Source organism: Conger conger, chromosome 3 (assembly GCF_963514075.1).
Source record: "Conger conger chromosome 3, fConCon1.1, whole genome shotgun sequence".
NCBI classification, from domain to species: domain Eukaryota; kingdom Metazoa; phylum Chordata; class Actinopteri; order Anguilliformes; family Congridae; genus Conger; species Conger conger.
The window spans coordinates 73623990-73640143 of record NC_083762.1 but is presented as its reverse complement, the minus strand read 5'-3'; the positions used below and the strand labels follow the sequence as shown (position 1 = coordinate 73640143).

Genomic DNA, 16154 nt, shown 5'->3' with positions numbered 1-16154 from the left:
GTGTTTGCACTCATCTTCCCCTGTGATGTCTGAGTCTGAATGTTTACTAGCCCAGTAACTCCCCTGTCTGCGTGCCCCAATATTTGGGTGTTTACGGTAGTTCCGAGGTTCAACCTTCCTTCCAATCTTGCATTCCTTACTTCCTGTTTTCTCTCCATTTCATGTTTGTACATGACATTAATATACTAATCCCAACTAACATAGAAGTTGTATAGTACTAATTATACACACTAATTAACACACTTTAAATCACTTAACTAACTTACTAACACATCTCCAGTTTCAATTCTGTTCAGTAACTCCCTATTCTATCACTGATTACTTGCTTAGTTTCAGCGAAGTATTCGCACCTGTCTCTCCGTGTCTCTGCATCTCCTGATTCTTGTCTACTCCCTAGTCCGGAGCCATTTGTATTACATGTGTGTCTTTGTGAATCCAGTCCGCGTTTTCGTTTCCTCCTCGTTATTGTGCTATTACCCTTTCATGTGTCTCACCTGATGTTTATTTGTTAGACCGCCCTCACTCCCATGCCCCGCCTAGTTTGTCTCATTCCCCTGTGTATTTACCTGTATATACCTGTCCTTTTCAGTTGCACCCTGCTAGTTAATCTTGTCCTGTTTTTTGAGTCCTGAGCCCTTTATTCCTTCCCCCAGTTCTAGCCTCCTTGCTCCTGGGCCCTTGTTCCTGAGTCCTTGCCCTTGTTTTTCTGGATTTCCTGTTTTGACCCCTGCCTGCTTCCCTGGTCTCTTCTTTGCTTGTTTTGGATATCTGTACCTCTGCCTTGTTGGACTGACCGCCTCGTTTTTGACCCTGGCATGTTTTTTGACTCCGCTCTGTCTGCCCCTGCTTTTGCATTAAACCTGCACCCCTGTCTGCTTTTGGTTCTTCTGTTCCCCCCGGCGTAACAGAAAGTGGAAGCCATTGATTTTTGTACTGCATTTTCATTTGCAATGTTCTTATAGAGACAGGAACACACCCCAATCCATACATACCATTCACTCACACGTTCATACCTCCAGGCAATTTCAAGTCTCCAATTATAAATAAATACTCATACTGAAAGGTTAGTCAGTTTACTAGCACCGGATCTGATCCCACCACTATTCAGTGTTGCATTAACGTAATTTGGCTGAACTGTTATGTTCGCCAAATGACGCGTTTCAGACTCAGTATAATGTTCTTATCACCGTTTAATCATAAGTATAACAGAAGCGCATATGTTCTTATTTTGTTTACTGCCAAGTTGTAGCGATGTTGGATTGCACTTCAAATGGTTGATCTTGAAAAGCTATGCAAGCTAGAGAACCACGAGCGAAAGGTACAGTAACGTTAAAACATACTTCTTCAGGTTGGCTTAAAAAGCCCCGTGCATTTTCATTGTCAGTGTAGTTCACACAAGCAGCTGCGTTTTCATTAAAAACGATGTAATGTAATGGGATTTTGATCTAGAGCCTGCTCAAAGGTTGCACTATTTTCAAAACCTTTCAGTATGGTCTTTAAGATCGATATGCAAGCAGGCCAGCGAGTGATTTTGAATGTCTTGTTAGGTGACGTTATGTACTAGTTGCGTGGACATTGTTTGGTATTCCAGTATCATACAAATATGAACTGTATTTTCGAGAGAGCTTGTTTGTAATTGACGTTAACAATAAAAGCTGCCGCAGAACCCCAGTTTGGCATGTAGGCTACTGTAGTTGCATGCGGTTTTGAAAATGTATAATTTTACAATGCAATAGTGCAACGGCATTGCTTAGGATTCGAGGTTTTCCTACAGCATAACGTAGACCTAGTCCCAAAATCATCGCTCGAATAGCTTGAGTAAACAATATCTAGCCTCATTAGATTTTTGATTAAAGTAAATGCTTAACAGTTACCTTTCAGTTAAAAATTAAAAAGTAAGAGTATATTACAAAACCTTAGACCCAACTCAAAATGGTAAGCACAAAAGTAGGCTAATGAAAAAATACATTGGATACATTGGTAGTTAGATGCACTGTAATGAATGAAAAGACAGTATTTTCCAAAGTGTTTCATATCTTTGTTTTCAGCACAAACTCGGCTACAATAATATGGCAACAGTAAGTAGGTCAGAATCATATGAACGGCATGAAATCATATCCAAACAGAACACGGGGAAGCGGCCGTTTACGAAATAAACTTGCGAGTTTAAGACTACTTATTTTTTGAAGGCAAAAATATCATAGAGTTTCATGCACGCCACCTTTTATGGCTTAGAGTGGCCCCAGAAAGACCACAACTGGTGGTCGAAACATTTGCTGGCGCTAGCAGGGCGACATCCGGCGTATTTCATATCGGACAAAAAATTACAAAAGTGGGATAATGGGAAAATATACATACATTGGTAGTTATATGCATTGTAATGAATGAAAAGACAGTATTTTCAAATGTAATGTGTGTATTTCATTTTCAAATGCTAATACTTTGAAAGTTGAGTCATTGTGAACAAGTGATTTGGTTCAGTGATCAAATGGTTTTTGGTTTATGTATATTGTATCCAAACAATTGAAAAATTGTCTACAGTTTTGAAAAATGACCACAAGGTTCTGAAATGAGTGTCAAAGTGATTGTAAACAAAACTGTAATAAACCAGTACTGCAGTTATGATGTTGAGGAATGGGGGAGAGCCAGGCGCGACTAAGGGTAATCCCTTGTAAGCGGGCACGCGAACGTGTCTAAACACTAAACACTAAACACTAAACCCCGGGAGGTAGAGGAAACGAAACACAACTCAGAGACAGCTCCGATCAAATAAAGAAAATAGCCCCAAAAAACGGCTAAGGTAAATAAAGCAACCCTTAAAAACCAGGGCGAATAACACAACCAAAATGAGGGCTAAAAGGCGAGCCCTGTAACCCCGGACCGGGGATCCCAAAATAAAAGTACAACCTAGTATAAAAGAATAGGTAACAAAATAAACAACCGTGAGTCGCAGCTCCGGAAAACGCACAAACCAAAATACATACCGGGGACAACGTCCCTCACCCACAGACTCACACGAGCCGAAAACAAAAGAGAAAAAGAACCTACAGGAAGGCGTTCGCAGTGTAGACACACAACGAGCAGAACACCTTCCTTACCTTTTTTGTTTTTCTTTTAAATGCAAAACCCAGAACCAGCACAATACCTAACTCATTTAACAGTGAGTCTACCGTGTGCTTACCACCTTGGTGGCAGAGCAAACAGTGACACCAAAGCGTCGACCGATGGTCAAAGAGGGCTTTAAATACCTACTGGAGGTAGACTAATGAGCACCAGGTGAAAATAATAAAATTTCAAATTTCAACACTTTCTAACTTCATCTACAAATAATTATAATTATAATTACTGAGTCGCAGATACAGATTAAGCCTAGTCCTAGACTAAATTTAATTGGAGATTACCCATACAAAACTGCATTTAGTCCAGGATTAAGATTAATCTGTGTTCATGTAACCGGCCCCTATTTTGTTATTGACCATCATCTTATATTACAGCCCATGGTAATGCTTTCATTATGTCACATGGGTCACACAGAGTTCTTAAAAATAGAATGGTTATTTATTTTATCTTATTTATCGATGTATCAATTACCTACCACACCAGACCTAAGGTTTTGGCAAGCCTTTCTCCAGCCATCTTGAGAAAGGCTTTGGCATCAGGTCCTCAGGGATGGACCTGAGCAGCTCTTGTGCCGCCTCGTTGTACGAATGGCGGGACTTGAGTCTATTTAGAGGCAGCACTGTTGTGGTGGTGTTGTGCAGGATGTGGTGAGTGACTTCCAGTTTGGCGGTGGTGAGGCCCTCTGCATTAAGCTGGAGCACTGACAGAACCTGGTGCTCGATGGTCGGCATGGCCACCCGTCCTGACGTGGACGTACTGTGTCCCTCCGGCCTCCTGCACCCCGGTCTGCCAGCTGGGTGATGACTGATTGGCGACATTAGTTTCGCAAGCTGGTCTTGCACCATGTCCTGCTACTCACGGAGTAGTTGTGGACTCCACATGGCTCCACATGGCATAAGGGGTGACATGGCTCGGAGGGTTGCCGGTTCGATCCCCCGCCTGGGCTGTGTCGAAGTGTCCCTGAGCAAGACACCTAACCCCCAAACGCTCCTGACGAGCTGGTCGGTGCCTTGCATGGCAGCCAGTCGCCGTTGGTGTGTGAGTGTGTGTATGAATGGGTGAATGAGAAGCATCAATTGTACAGCGCTTTGGATAAAGGCGCTATATAAATGCCAACCATTTAGCATTTCACCATCAACATACACTCAGTGTTCACTTTATTAGGTAGACCTGTACACCAGTGTGTTGTTGCAAATATTTAATCAGCCAGTCATGTGGCAGAAACTAAATGCATAAAAGCATGGAGATGTGGTCAAGAGGTTCAGCTGTTTCTCAGACCAAATGTCAGATCAGAATGGGGAACGAAATGTTATCTGAGTGACTTTGAGCGTGGAATGATTGTTGGTGATGAGAGAGGTCAGAGGAGAATGGTCAGACTGGTCCAAGCTGATGGGAAGGTGACAGTAACGCAAATAGCCACACTTTACAGAAGATCTTCTCTGTACACACAACACGTCAAACCTGTAAGTGGATAGGCTACTGCAGCAGAAGACTTAATAAGTCTAAAAAATAGGTCCAATAGATGCCTCAAAGTGCTCACTGAATGTATTTACTGGTATTGTTATTGTTCATGGTCTTGGACTGGCCTTACCTCTGTTAGTTTGACACAAATACGTGATTAGAACATTCTTAACTGAGCATTCTAATGCTGATGTAACAATCAATGCTGGGAACTGAAAGCGACTAACCTAGTTCTAGAACACTGCCTTTGAATTTAGGAAAAAAACAAACAAAAAAAAACAAAGAATTAAAAACCACACTCTTCAAAAGGTTGAGCCTTCTCGTTAGCATAATGACGCACCGACGCCGCACATTTCCTGGCCAGCACTGAACCTCTGAACCTCGCCTTTATCGCAGCTGCTGATCTGCCCTGCAGCAAAATATAATATGGTACTGTTGGTGTTGGTGTGGGTGGGGGCCCATGGTTAGCGATGACCCGCTTCTTGTTATCAGAACTCTGTGCAGGAAATATGGCTGGGCCGCCCAACTGCTCAAGAGATTTTTTTCTTACACGAGAGGAAATGACACCAAACTCTGCTATCAACCTCCCGCTTCCCCACATTCTGTTTCACACGTTTTGGAAAAGTGAAAACAAAATACCTCCAGAAAGAAAAGGCTCACAGTGGGTAAAGTGTAAATCCTTGCAAAGGTGAACGATTGAATGACCCCCTCAGTCTGTCTGTATTTGATATAGAAGATGTGTTCAGGTGCGGGTAAGCACATTAATCTGAAATGAGTAGATCTGAAGGTGAAATAGTTTACAAAGTGTTTCGGCAGTATCCAAGGAGGGGGATGGGGGCTTCTTTCAGCAGTAACACACGCACACTGTAAAAATGTTTCTCTTTTCTGTTTACAGATACTGCAGCAGCTATGTCAGTGGGCCTGGCTGATCTCTCTCTCTCTACTAGAGATGTTTGCGTTATTGGATTTATTGCGCTTGTACATTGTTTACTTATTGTACACTGCTTTGGATAAAGACATCTGCTAAATAAGGAGCAGCCTGTACAGGATTGGGTCCCAGAACATTGGTGGTTCAAGCCCCGGTGTAGCCACAGTAAGATCCACACAGCTGTTGGGCCCTTGAGCAAGGTCCTTAACCTCGCATAGCTCCAGAGGGGATTGTCCCCTACTTAGTCTAAACACATGTAAGTCGCTTTGGAAGTGTCAGCTAAATAACAAATTAGTAATATTTATTATTATTATTTATGTAATGTATTGGAAAACATGCAATCCTGTGCGCTATGGTAGAGCATCAACCCATTGCTAATTCATACCAGCCAAAAACCCAACCCATTGTCAGTTGGTGCCATAAACAGTGAATGCTTTTTGCATGAGGCTGGACAGAGAGGCTTCATGGAGGTCGAGAATGAATTGTTGGAGTTACTGTATAATGTGTTATCAGTAACATACCATAATTTATTGTATTAACGTGTAATTGTGTTGTGCCTTTTTATTGTATTGAACTTCATGTTGTCGTCTCTGCTTGCTCCTCCCTTGGCCAGGGCTCCCTTGTAAAAGAGATAACAGTCTCAATGGGACTCACCTGGTTAAGTAAAGGAGAAATAAAATAAATAAAAATAACCAAGCAAACACCGTGTTTTTACCACGGAGAACTATGCCTGTTATTCGGCTTGTAAGTCACCGGTTGGTGGCACGCAGTGGCTGAGCCACTTAAGGGATATGAATGGAGCATGGCCTGAGACTGACTGACTGTCCTGATCTCTGACCACAGGATGGAGACTGTTGGATGGCATCACTTCCTGTTCTCTGAAAGAGAGAACAATAAACACTTCAGAAGGCACTTCCCTTCTGAAGCTAATGCTGTGGTCAGTTAGACAGAGTGAGAGAGAGAGAGAGAGAGAGAGAGAGAGGAAGAGAGCAGACACGCGTGAGTGAGAGAGAGAGAGAGGGAGAGAGAGAAAGCGTGCTAACACATTCCAGGGGGGGAAAGTGGCCCTTCAGTTCCAGTTGGTAGTTGGGGAGGGAAGAGAGAAGCGACTCACTGGAGCACAATGGCTCTCCCCAGGTCCCCAGCCCTGCTGCTCCTGCTGCTCCTGCTGCTCCTTGCCGGTTCCTCTGCCGCTCCGACGGAGGAGTGCCCCCCAACGTCCGTTCGTGAGTTTCCATGTCTTCTTCTTCTTCTTCTTCTTCTTTCTGTCCCGGTCAAACTCCCGGGAAAGGGACGTGAGGCGTCCGGGCTCTGAGGTGCAGCTTCTGCTAACGGCGGCGAGAAAGCTCACAGAGAACATAACGCCAGTGATGATGATGATGATGATGTTGATTATACTGATGATGAAGACCATAGGAATTATGGACAGAATGTGTACCGCACATGCTTCATATGCTGAAAAGGAGAAATCAGTGCTGGTAATCTTGCCACAGATAAATATCTAAAGACTTTTTTCCCCTCAGTACCCCCCTAAATACAATTTGAAATGTTAAATGTGTTAGAGGAAACAATAGACAGGAATGTAAAACCATAACATATTGAAAGTCGTGAATTTGGGTATGCACTGTATATTTATTTCCATGTCTGCTTGATTTTGCACGTTTCTGTGTGTGCGTGTGTCTGTGCATATACTGTAAATGCGTATACTTTTTCTACATGTCTTCATACTTGTTTTTGGCTGTTCAACTTATTTTCACTCTTTCATGACTTTTGATATTTGAATGCATTTGCCTCTAGTAAAGACTATCCTGATATTTCATATGTTTATTTTTACACATAATGTAGCTCGTAAAGAAACGTTATGCAAATGGTAATGACCCAAGATGGGGAGAGATTTGAACTGGTCTTGTTATAGTAAATGGCAGCAATTGCTGTGCTTTCTTCACTGGTGGAATGAAAGGCTATTTCATGTACCCTAAGCTAGACTGGAATTCATTACATTCCTTCTGTAACTGAAAACATGTGTTTGTGTGTCCATGTTTGTGTGAGTGTGTGTAGGAGTGTGTGCGTGTGTGTGCGTGCACACATGTGTGGTTGCGTACAATATGTACATGAGTATGTGTGTCACAACCCCTATATGCAGATTAAATGACTAATTTAGGTAGATATTTAATGTAAAATATTGTCTGAATATTGTAAACAGTGCTTTTTACAATAGAGCATATTTTCAATGAAATGTTCCATTTTTAGAGTGTTGCAAAAGCAATATGATGTCGTTGATGAACAGTGAGTCATTTGTTCATTGTCTTCCTGTAGATAGCACTAGCTCTGTGTACCGCCACCTAATAAAAAACAGATGGGACACTTATTGGTGGTTCAAGCTCTGGTGTAGCCACAATATGATCTGCACAGCTGTTGGGCCCTTGAGCAAGGCCCTTAGCCCCCGTTGCTCCAGGGGGGATTGTCCCCGCTTAGCCTAATCAACTGTAAGTCACTTGGGATAAAAGCCTCAGCTAAATGACTATAATGTAACAGGAATATAGAACTGAGAGCCAGGAGTCTGTGTTGTTATTTTGGTAATGACAAAAAAACCCTTTTCTGTGAAACCCCTCCCCCATGTGTGACAGTACTGCGGACGTTCAAACTGATCACCAAATGTAACCAGTCGGTCCTGGGGGACAAGCAGACGGAGGAGATCCAAGCCCCCACCACGGTCCTCCTGGTGCCCTGTCTCTACCTGCTGGCCTTCCTCATCGGCCTCCCCACTAACCTCATCGCCCTCTGGGTCCTGCTCTTCCGCACCAAGAAGCTGCCCTCCACCACGCTCCTGATCAACCTGACGGCCACCGACCTCATGCTGCTGACCTTCCTGCCCTTCCGCATCTTCTACCACTTCAACCACAACCACTGGGTGTTCGGCGAGGCCCTGTGCCGGCTGGTCACGGCCCTGTTCTACGGCAACATGTACGGGTCCGTGCTGTGCCTGACGCTGGTTAGCGTGGACCGCTACGTGGCCCTGGTGCACCCGTTCGGGGCCCGGACCCTCCGCGGTCGGCGGGTGTCCCTGTGCATGAGCGCGGCGGTGTGGCTGGTGGTCCTGGCGGCCATGGCGCCCCTGCTGGCGTCACGCCAGTCCTACGCGCTCAGCGCGCCGCGCATCACCACCTGCCACGACGCCCTTCCCGAGGAGGAGCAGGAGCACTTCTTCTACCCCTACTTCGCCACGCTCTTCGCCGTCTGCTTCCTGCTGCCCCTGCTGGTCGTCCTGTTCTGCTACGGCTCGGTGCTGCGCACCCTGCTGGCCGGGGGGCAGCGCTACGCCCACGCGGTGCGCGTCACCGCCCTGGTGATGCTGATCTTCGTCGTCTGTTTCCTGCCCAGCAACGTCATCCTCCTCCTGCACTACTCCGACTCGTTCATGACCGACGACGGGCAGGACCTCTACGTGCCCTACATGGTCAGCCTGGCGCTCAGCTCCTTCAACAGCTGCTTCGACCCCTTCATCTTCTACTTTGTGTCCGAGGACTTCAGGGCCAAGGTCAGGAAGGCCCTGTTCTGCTGTGGTGGGGGTGCGGACAAGGAGGCCTCCTCAACCAATCAGATATCGTCGTCCGCGTCAGGGCCTTCTGGGAAGTCCCAAAGCACCCTGCTGTCCAAGTTCAATGTTACTACAGAGCCGGACTCAAACGGATAAAAACACGCCTTGAGATCCCAGAAAAATATCCCCACAAAAAAATAAAGTATTTACAGAGGACTGTATATGTTTACTATATAATGTTATTGTGCCATATGTGATCCCCGCACAGTAATATTCTTTGATTCCTTTTTTTTTTTTTGCATTTTGTTGAACCGAGAAAGACTTTCCAAGTGATAACTGTCTTCACAAAAACATTTTGACTCTTGGATGTCCTGAGATGTTTTGTTTTCATTGGCAAAACTACTGGAGGGTCTCAACACTGACATCCATCAGACATCTCGCCTTTAGAGGTAACTGCTACTCACAGACCAGTTTGAGCAAGGGTGCCCAGGCTTGGTCCTGACGTGTCTCTGTGTGCTTTTCTTTTCTAACCACAATTTTCTTTTCACAATTTTAACACAGTGCAGGTTTGGCTGATTGCCAGTTGGTTTTGCTTCAAACTCTTAATTTTTCACAGACAATTTAGCTTGCTCTAATTAGCAGCTGTCCGTTTAGGAGTTCACTGATTGCAGCTGTAGGTCCACCAATGAAGCAGTCCGAGTAGAACATGGAATATGTGTCAAAGGGGACATTTGCCACAGTACATTACGGAAATTACGCCGTTATTTATTATTAGAAATGAGAAGCTAAGGGAGAACGTATCTGACTGTTTAAAAGCTCACAAGTTGAAAAATTTAATATTCATTTGGTCATATCGGTTTTGACTCAACGCAGTATTAACTCTCCTATTATGTTTGGGGTCAATTTGACCCCATTCAGTGTTTGACATCTCTTAAAAAGCAGTTAACCTTTTTTCATCCTGATACTGTATGATTTTTTTTTCATTTTCAATTTTGATTAAATAGTAAACATGATGCTTTGTTTTCAGAAGTCCTGTACCATCTTTGCATGTGTTGTATGGGCTTATTTTGACCCTCTGTAACTGTATAACGTGTCAGAAAATATACAACCTTTTTTTATTTTCATCTCAGGTTTCTGGTGAGATGTTTCTCACAGATTTTTCATATTTATTGATAAAATGGATAAAAGGCTAGTCATTTGAGAGACTGTCAATTGTCGTTTATTTAAACTGTCAATTTGACCCCAAACATAAAGCGGTAGTAAACCCTTAACATAAGAGGTTGGTTAAGAGAGTAAACCATCATTTCACATTATTATATTCTTTAGGAATGCCATTTAAGGTCGGAAAGAGAAACAGAATGCACACGGCTCCCCGGGGAGCCTGGTCGGCTTTAGAGGGACTGAGAAAACACAGATCTAACAGTTTATGCTGTAACAAAAACAAAAGATGCAGTATTTTAAATATATCATTGCTGTCTGCGTCTTGTGAAAAATATATTCAGCTATTAAAAAAGTGTGAAAATTGTCTCTGGTCTCATGTCTGTCAGTGGATGGTCTCTATGAGTTACTGCCGGTGAGTTATTTCGGAACAAAATAACGATTCGGTCACAAAATAACGATATTCACACGATAACCAAGCAACATTTTTGTCTTAAAGTCACGTTGACAAGTCAAAGGCTGCTCTCATGCCGAACATTTTATTTAATAATATATTCCTTTTTCCAGCTGGGTTGCAGATTATGAATAATTATCCTATTCATCTGAATAGACACCCAACATACGGCCCCGTTCTCAGATATGAGTTAATCTACGTGCCAAACATGTCCGTTTCTGTCCACTGGAGATAGGCTAATTGTAATAACGGGATGATTAGTAAATGTTTCCGCGATGGCTGTCGAGCCAAAGCAAGCAGGAAGACAGAAAAAGTACTCGGAGTCTAGCAGATGGTTTGTCTCACACCACGGAACATGCCTACGGACGCGCCTTTTCATTTTAACTCACGTGACAGGTTAAACGAGGGCATTCCAAGATCTAGAAAAAGCAATAACGGTACACGCTGAAAAGCGATGTCATGAAACGCAAAGAGATTTTTCAGTGTAAATTTGTGGTTGTGGTTGAAACGGGTAAACGTCAGAAAGAATGGAGCCCACCAGCGCCAGCTTTAGCCTACGCCTCGAATGCATAATCAAGCTTATGCCAGACTGCCAGTAGCTGCCCCAAGTAACGTCTTTTAAGCGCAGTTGTCTGAGGAGATAAGGGCAAAAATGACACAGCAGTCCCGGCCAGGGTGGAGGGGTGACAGAGCCCTGTTTCAGATGGCTCACATTTACAGGGCCTCTCAAACGGGATCGCAAAAGACACCTTCATTCATTCATTCATTCATTCAGGTAGGTCACGTTTGACGATCTCTTCCATTCACTCGACTAGTCAATTATCAAGCCTACTCATGCGGTCCTTTTGAATACTGACCAGTCCAATTTACCTTTGGAATGTCTCCAGATGGATGTTTACATTCTCATGTGGTGAAACAAAGCTGTAAACCAAATTCAAGGGAAGTGCAGGAAAAATCCTACGTAGCTCCTTTTGGCGAAACAATACAGGGCCCGTTTCACAAACAATTTGATTCTCCATACAAAATAGTTAATAATCTGTGTCGGTATAACTGGGTCTGTAAAGGGGAGATGCTGTTCATTGTTTACAATCTAGAATTTTGGCTGTATCTACAGTATACACATTTTATCTGTTTAAAATTTTTTTTGCTGACCTGCCATTTTCAAATCCATTACATTTTGCAACTATGTTATTGAATTTACCTCAATACGTGAAGAAATTGTGATATATGTTCGTGGGATTTGATTGATTTTGGGGTTTGGAAGTCGTTAAACTGCTGTATGCCCATTTCCTTGGTGGCTTGTTCGACAGCACTTCACTGCAGGCAGAAGCAGAAGACGTAAAGTAGAAGTGCTACTATTAGTTCGAAACCTACATTTGCAGTTACCATGGTGACTAAAATGACCTTTCTCTTTTGTTTGTGTTTTTACTGGCTGCCTAATGCTCGGTATTCAGCGCAGATCAATAGCTGTTTTTCTTTTTTTCAGATAGGGTTGAGGAGGGGAGATTTGGCGCACTTTCTCTCAGCGCGCCGACAGAACACACTTTAAAGAGTCCTCTAAATTGATTTCCTTTTTAATGGGCCCAAAGAATTGCCGTGCCAGTCGGTGCTTACTGCCGATTCTCAAAGGAAATAGGCTGTCTGATTTGATTTTAAGGTCATTTAAAGGTCTTTTCATATTTTTCCTTTCCTGAAAATGAGAAGTTGTAAAAATGTACCCTAAAGCTTCTCGTGCCAGAGTCAACTCAGAGACTTGTGTTAGTGAAGACGCATTTGTATTAAGTCTTCTCCAACCATAGAAAAGCTGAAAAATGTAGTAAATGTACAAATTTTATTTTAAGATTAAAGTCTCTTTTGCAAGCAGGCCTTGGTGGTCGTCCGTTCTGAGCACTCAAATTGTTCAGGGTATCATCTAATTTTTTCATATTTAACTCCAGAGCTTGATTCAGAATCAATAAGTGAATTTAAGGCATGTTGAACACACCTCAATAAGACACCATAATAATTACGAGGATTTCCCAACAGCACAAATAAGTAATGCAGTAGATTTAGGATGTTTGTTTAGAACTGTTTCACCAACTGTTTTTCAAAGTTCGTATAAATTCAAACGTATGACTCAGGTCTGTGGTGATATAACTCTGAGGTGACCGAATGTTTTGCTCTTTGTCGCCCTCACTTGGTAGGGAAATTGTTCAGCAAAAAGCGTTTTTTGAGCTGTATGGCTGTGTGCTGCCACCTGGTGGACAACTGGCTCTCAATCTCTCTTCGGTGATCCCTGCAATATAGATAATATAATTACTTTTTTTAAAATTCCCTCAGTAGATGTTTGGCACATGGAATTCTGTGCAGCTGCTCCGACGTTGGATGAGAATCAGCATCTTGCACTATTTTAGTAAAACATTTAGATATTGTGTGATGACTGACATGGATTGTTTTGTTTAGCAGGTACTGGTGTGTCATTCCAGATTTGTTATACACCTACTCTCCACCTGATGGCCTCATGGATTCTGGTGAAGTAACCCAGAGTGATGGTGAACAGCTAGACCACAAAATTAGAACTGACTGTTGTGTTCTGCATTCATGTGGCATTGCGCTTTGTTTATACAAATGAAAGATCCTGTACATTACATATGATCTGAGGGTGTAGTTTACAACACAGCAGACCTGGCTCAAATAATGAATAGTTTTGGATTCAAATACAATTTCTCTTCACTTTACTGAGATTTTCTTCTGTATTGGAACCTACTGTATGAAATACTCATGGAAACTGTAAACTCCATCTTCTAGTCCTCTTGGTTGGCTCCATTTCACCAGGCAAGATCAATCGAGCACAGAAAAGTATTTTAATCCAAAGCAATTACACATTTGACCCAGGTCTGAGTGTAATACTCATAGAATATCCAAATGGATATGAAGAGTATCTTCATTGGCATGTTCTTTAAATCCTGCAGGCTTCATACATTTATGTCAGATCTTTATTCTGATCCCCCTTCGCTAGTCTTCCTGGGGTCCACCCTTTAAAAGTAAACAGTCATTACAGTTGTCACTGTACACTTGTATGGCACAGGAAACAGCAACACTAACAAAGCTTAATGGATAGGATAGCTTACTAGAGGTGAAGTGAACAGGCTGTTGCTAACACTAACTTCTGCACTGTCCCAAAGACATGTCAGTGATGGTGGGTGTGGTGGTCACATCCCTGGCTATCGTTGTGGCGTCCCTGTGGCTGTTCTACCGGCGAAGGGCTCGAAACGGACGCAAGGGCGCCCAGGAGGGCAAAGGACAAAAGGACAAACAATTAGAGAAGTCACATTACACGGTAAAGACTCAAATCGTCTCGTCAGAAACTCAACTGCACAAGCAGTGCTACAGCTCAGCGAAACACAACCTTTGCAGCACACTGCTGAAATCCTGCTGAGTCCACACCATTTTATATTCATGAGAATATACTCCAGGTAGAACACCCCTGTTACATTACAGTAAATCTGCTAACAGAATGTAGATGCAGTGGAATTGAAGGAGGCTGAAGCTACACTTTGTCTGGCATCTACTATACACGTATATTAGGTTCGGTATACTCCTGCCGTTGCCCTTGACCAAGGCACTGGTCTCAGAACTGGAGTTGATCCCTGGGTGCTGCAGTGTGGCTGCCCACTGCTCCCAAGTACCTAGGATGGATCAAATGTATTCCCCCACAGCATCAATATTGTATAACTGAAATTCACTGAACTGAAAAAAAAATCAAAAATTATTGTATAACTTATACACCTACAAAAAATATACCCAGACTGCCCATTACAAAAAAAATCATATGTGAAATGTACCTTTTTACACATGAATAAAAATGTCCACATGTGAAAATAGGTCACATGAAGTCATGTGAAATGATTGGCTTTTTTCATGCGTAAACTACAATTTACACATGCAAAAACAAAATGTGTGACGTGCTTCATTTGTAACACAGCAAATGAGTCCTCAGTAACTATGCCTTCATGCTGTCCGTATTCATGGTCTACTCATGACCTTTCCCTGCCCGCAGCCACTGAGAGATGCAGGTGCAGGACAGGAAGAGGAACGGGAAGAGGAAGAGGAGGAGGAGGATGACCAGAGTTTTAGTTAACAGGGGCAAGCTGTTCCATCCAAGTTGTGTCATAACTCAACTGCCTTTTCTGTTTTTTTACTTACTTTACTGAAGATTAAAATGTATAATGCATGTTACAAATGAACAGGCAAAATCATGAGCTTGTTGAATTAACTTTTTTCATTTCAGAGATTCACATAAAATCTATTATTTGTATACTACATTTGACGCATACACACACATACACACACACACACACACACACACACACACACACACACACACACACAAAATGTCAGTACAAGCTCTGTGAATTACAGGTTTCTGTCCGTACTTATGCACCTCTGAAATATTGAGCCTTTTACATTAAACTTTTAAAACTTTTTTTATGCGTATATAACTCATTTTCAACAAAAGTGTCACTTGCAATTCTCACATCACAAATATACTTTACTGCAGACCCCTGGCTTTGAACCCCCACAAAACACACCTAGGGTTACAGTGACACTGAAGTATGCCCCTGGTGGAACAAATAGGATAGGGACGATCTTGGGTCCACAGCGAGCACGCATTCAGAAATGAACAATGAGCCAGCCCGTGTTCTGTAGATAAGGTCCGTCCGTTAGCAGCCCCATTAATTCTGACCTGGTTTAAGGCACCCCGCTCAATTATACTCCATTATCTATCAAACAGGACACAATTAAAAACGGAGGCAGGCGCTGATGAATGGCTCTCATTAAAATGGATTGCCGCTTGTTAACGCTGAAGAACAGGTTCAGGCCCCGTTACCGTTCTGCAGTGCATGACTGAGTGAGCCGTTGGGCTGCAATTCGCCGCCCTGGTGACACCACTCTGCTCCGTTTCACTTCCATAAAAGGCAATGCCACTGGCAACCCTCCTGCCCTGCTTTCAGCGCCAGCCGGCGAATGACATTTCTCATGTATGAAAAAAAAAAAAAGCGTGTGCAAATGTCCGTTACAGCGTAGCGACTCTATCGGCTGGTTTATTCTAACCCTCCGCGGAGGCCCGGCCAGCCAGAGCGTTGTGTAAACCCAGAAACTCCGCAGATTAAACATGGCTGACCCCAGATTGCCCCCTCACCCTGCCAGCCTCCAGAGTGGTTTTGCTCAGCTTGATTAATCACCATTACGGGGCTGTTCAGTGATAAACAGTTGTGTCCCCGTGACTGTGATTTGTGGGATAATTACCACCGGGCTGAATGCAAAGTCAACAAAGTCAATGTGTTCTTGTTAATGTGCGCTTATTCATACATAAGCGCACGTTACCACACGCAGCGATGGGGCAGGAATACATCTAGTGTCATCCCATGTCGAAAAGGCCCACTGTCTCTGAACTGTAGGTGCATGAAACGTCCTCTGTCAAGGGGCAGCCTGTAGCCTAGTGGCAAAGGTAC

General features: G+C 43.3%; 1 protein-coding gene across 4 annotated transcripts; it reads left to right on the top strand.

Moving 5' to 3' along the window:
* The first annotated feature begins 6462 nt into the window (after positions 1-6462).
* Positions 6463-15124, top strand: si:ch211-132p1.2 (proteinase-activated receptor 4). 4 transcript variants are annotated; one of them, XM_061236904.1, is made up of 5 exons: positions 6463-6735; positions 8137-11434; positions 13105-13169; positions 13824-13978; positions 14699-15124. In XM_061236904.1, exons 1-2 carry the CDS (start codon positions 6633-6635, stop codon positions 9201-9203), a joined length of 1170 nt encoding a protein of 389 aa, XP_061092888.1. In that variant the 5' UTR covers positions 6463-6632; the 3' UTR covers positions 9204-11434; positions 13105-13169; positions 13824-13978; positions 14699-15124. The 4 variants fall into 4 exon arrangements, with proteins under 4 accessions (XP_061092888.1, XP_061092885.1, XP_061092887.1 ...); XM_061236901.1 differs by having other exon boundaries at positions 13105-13190; XM_061236903.1 differs by having other exon boundaries at positions 13102-13169.
* The last annotated feature ends 1030 nt before the right edge of the window (positions 15125-16154 follow it).

Coding starts and splice junctions, on each gene's coding strand:
- si:ch211-132p1.2 (XM_061236904.1), top strand. CDS start 6,633: ATGGCTCTCCCCAGGTCCCCAGCCCTGCTGCTCCTGCTGCTCCTGCTG. Junction 6,736..8,136: donor GTGCCCCCCAACGTCCGTTC/GTGAGTTTCCAT, acceptor CATGTGTGACAG/TACTGCGGACGTTCAAACTG.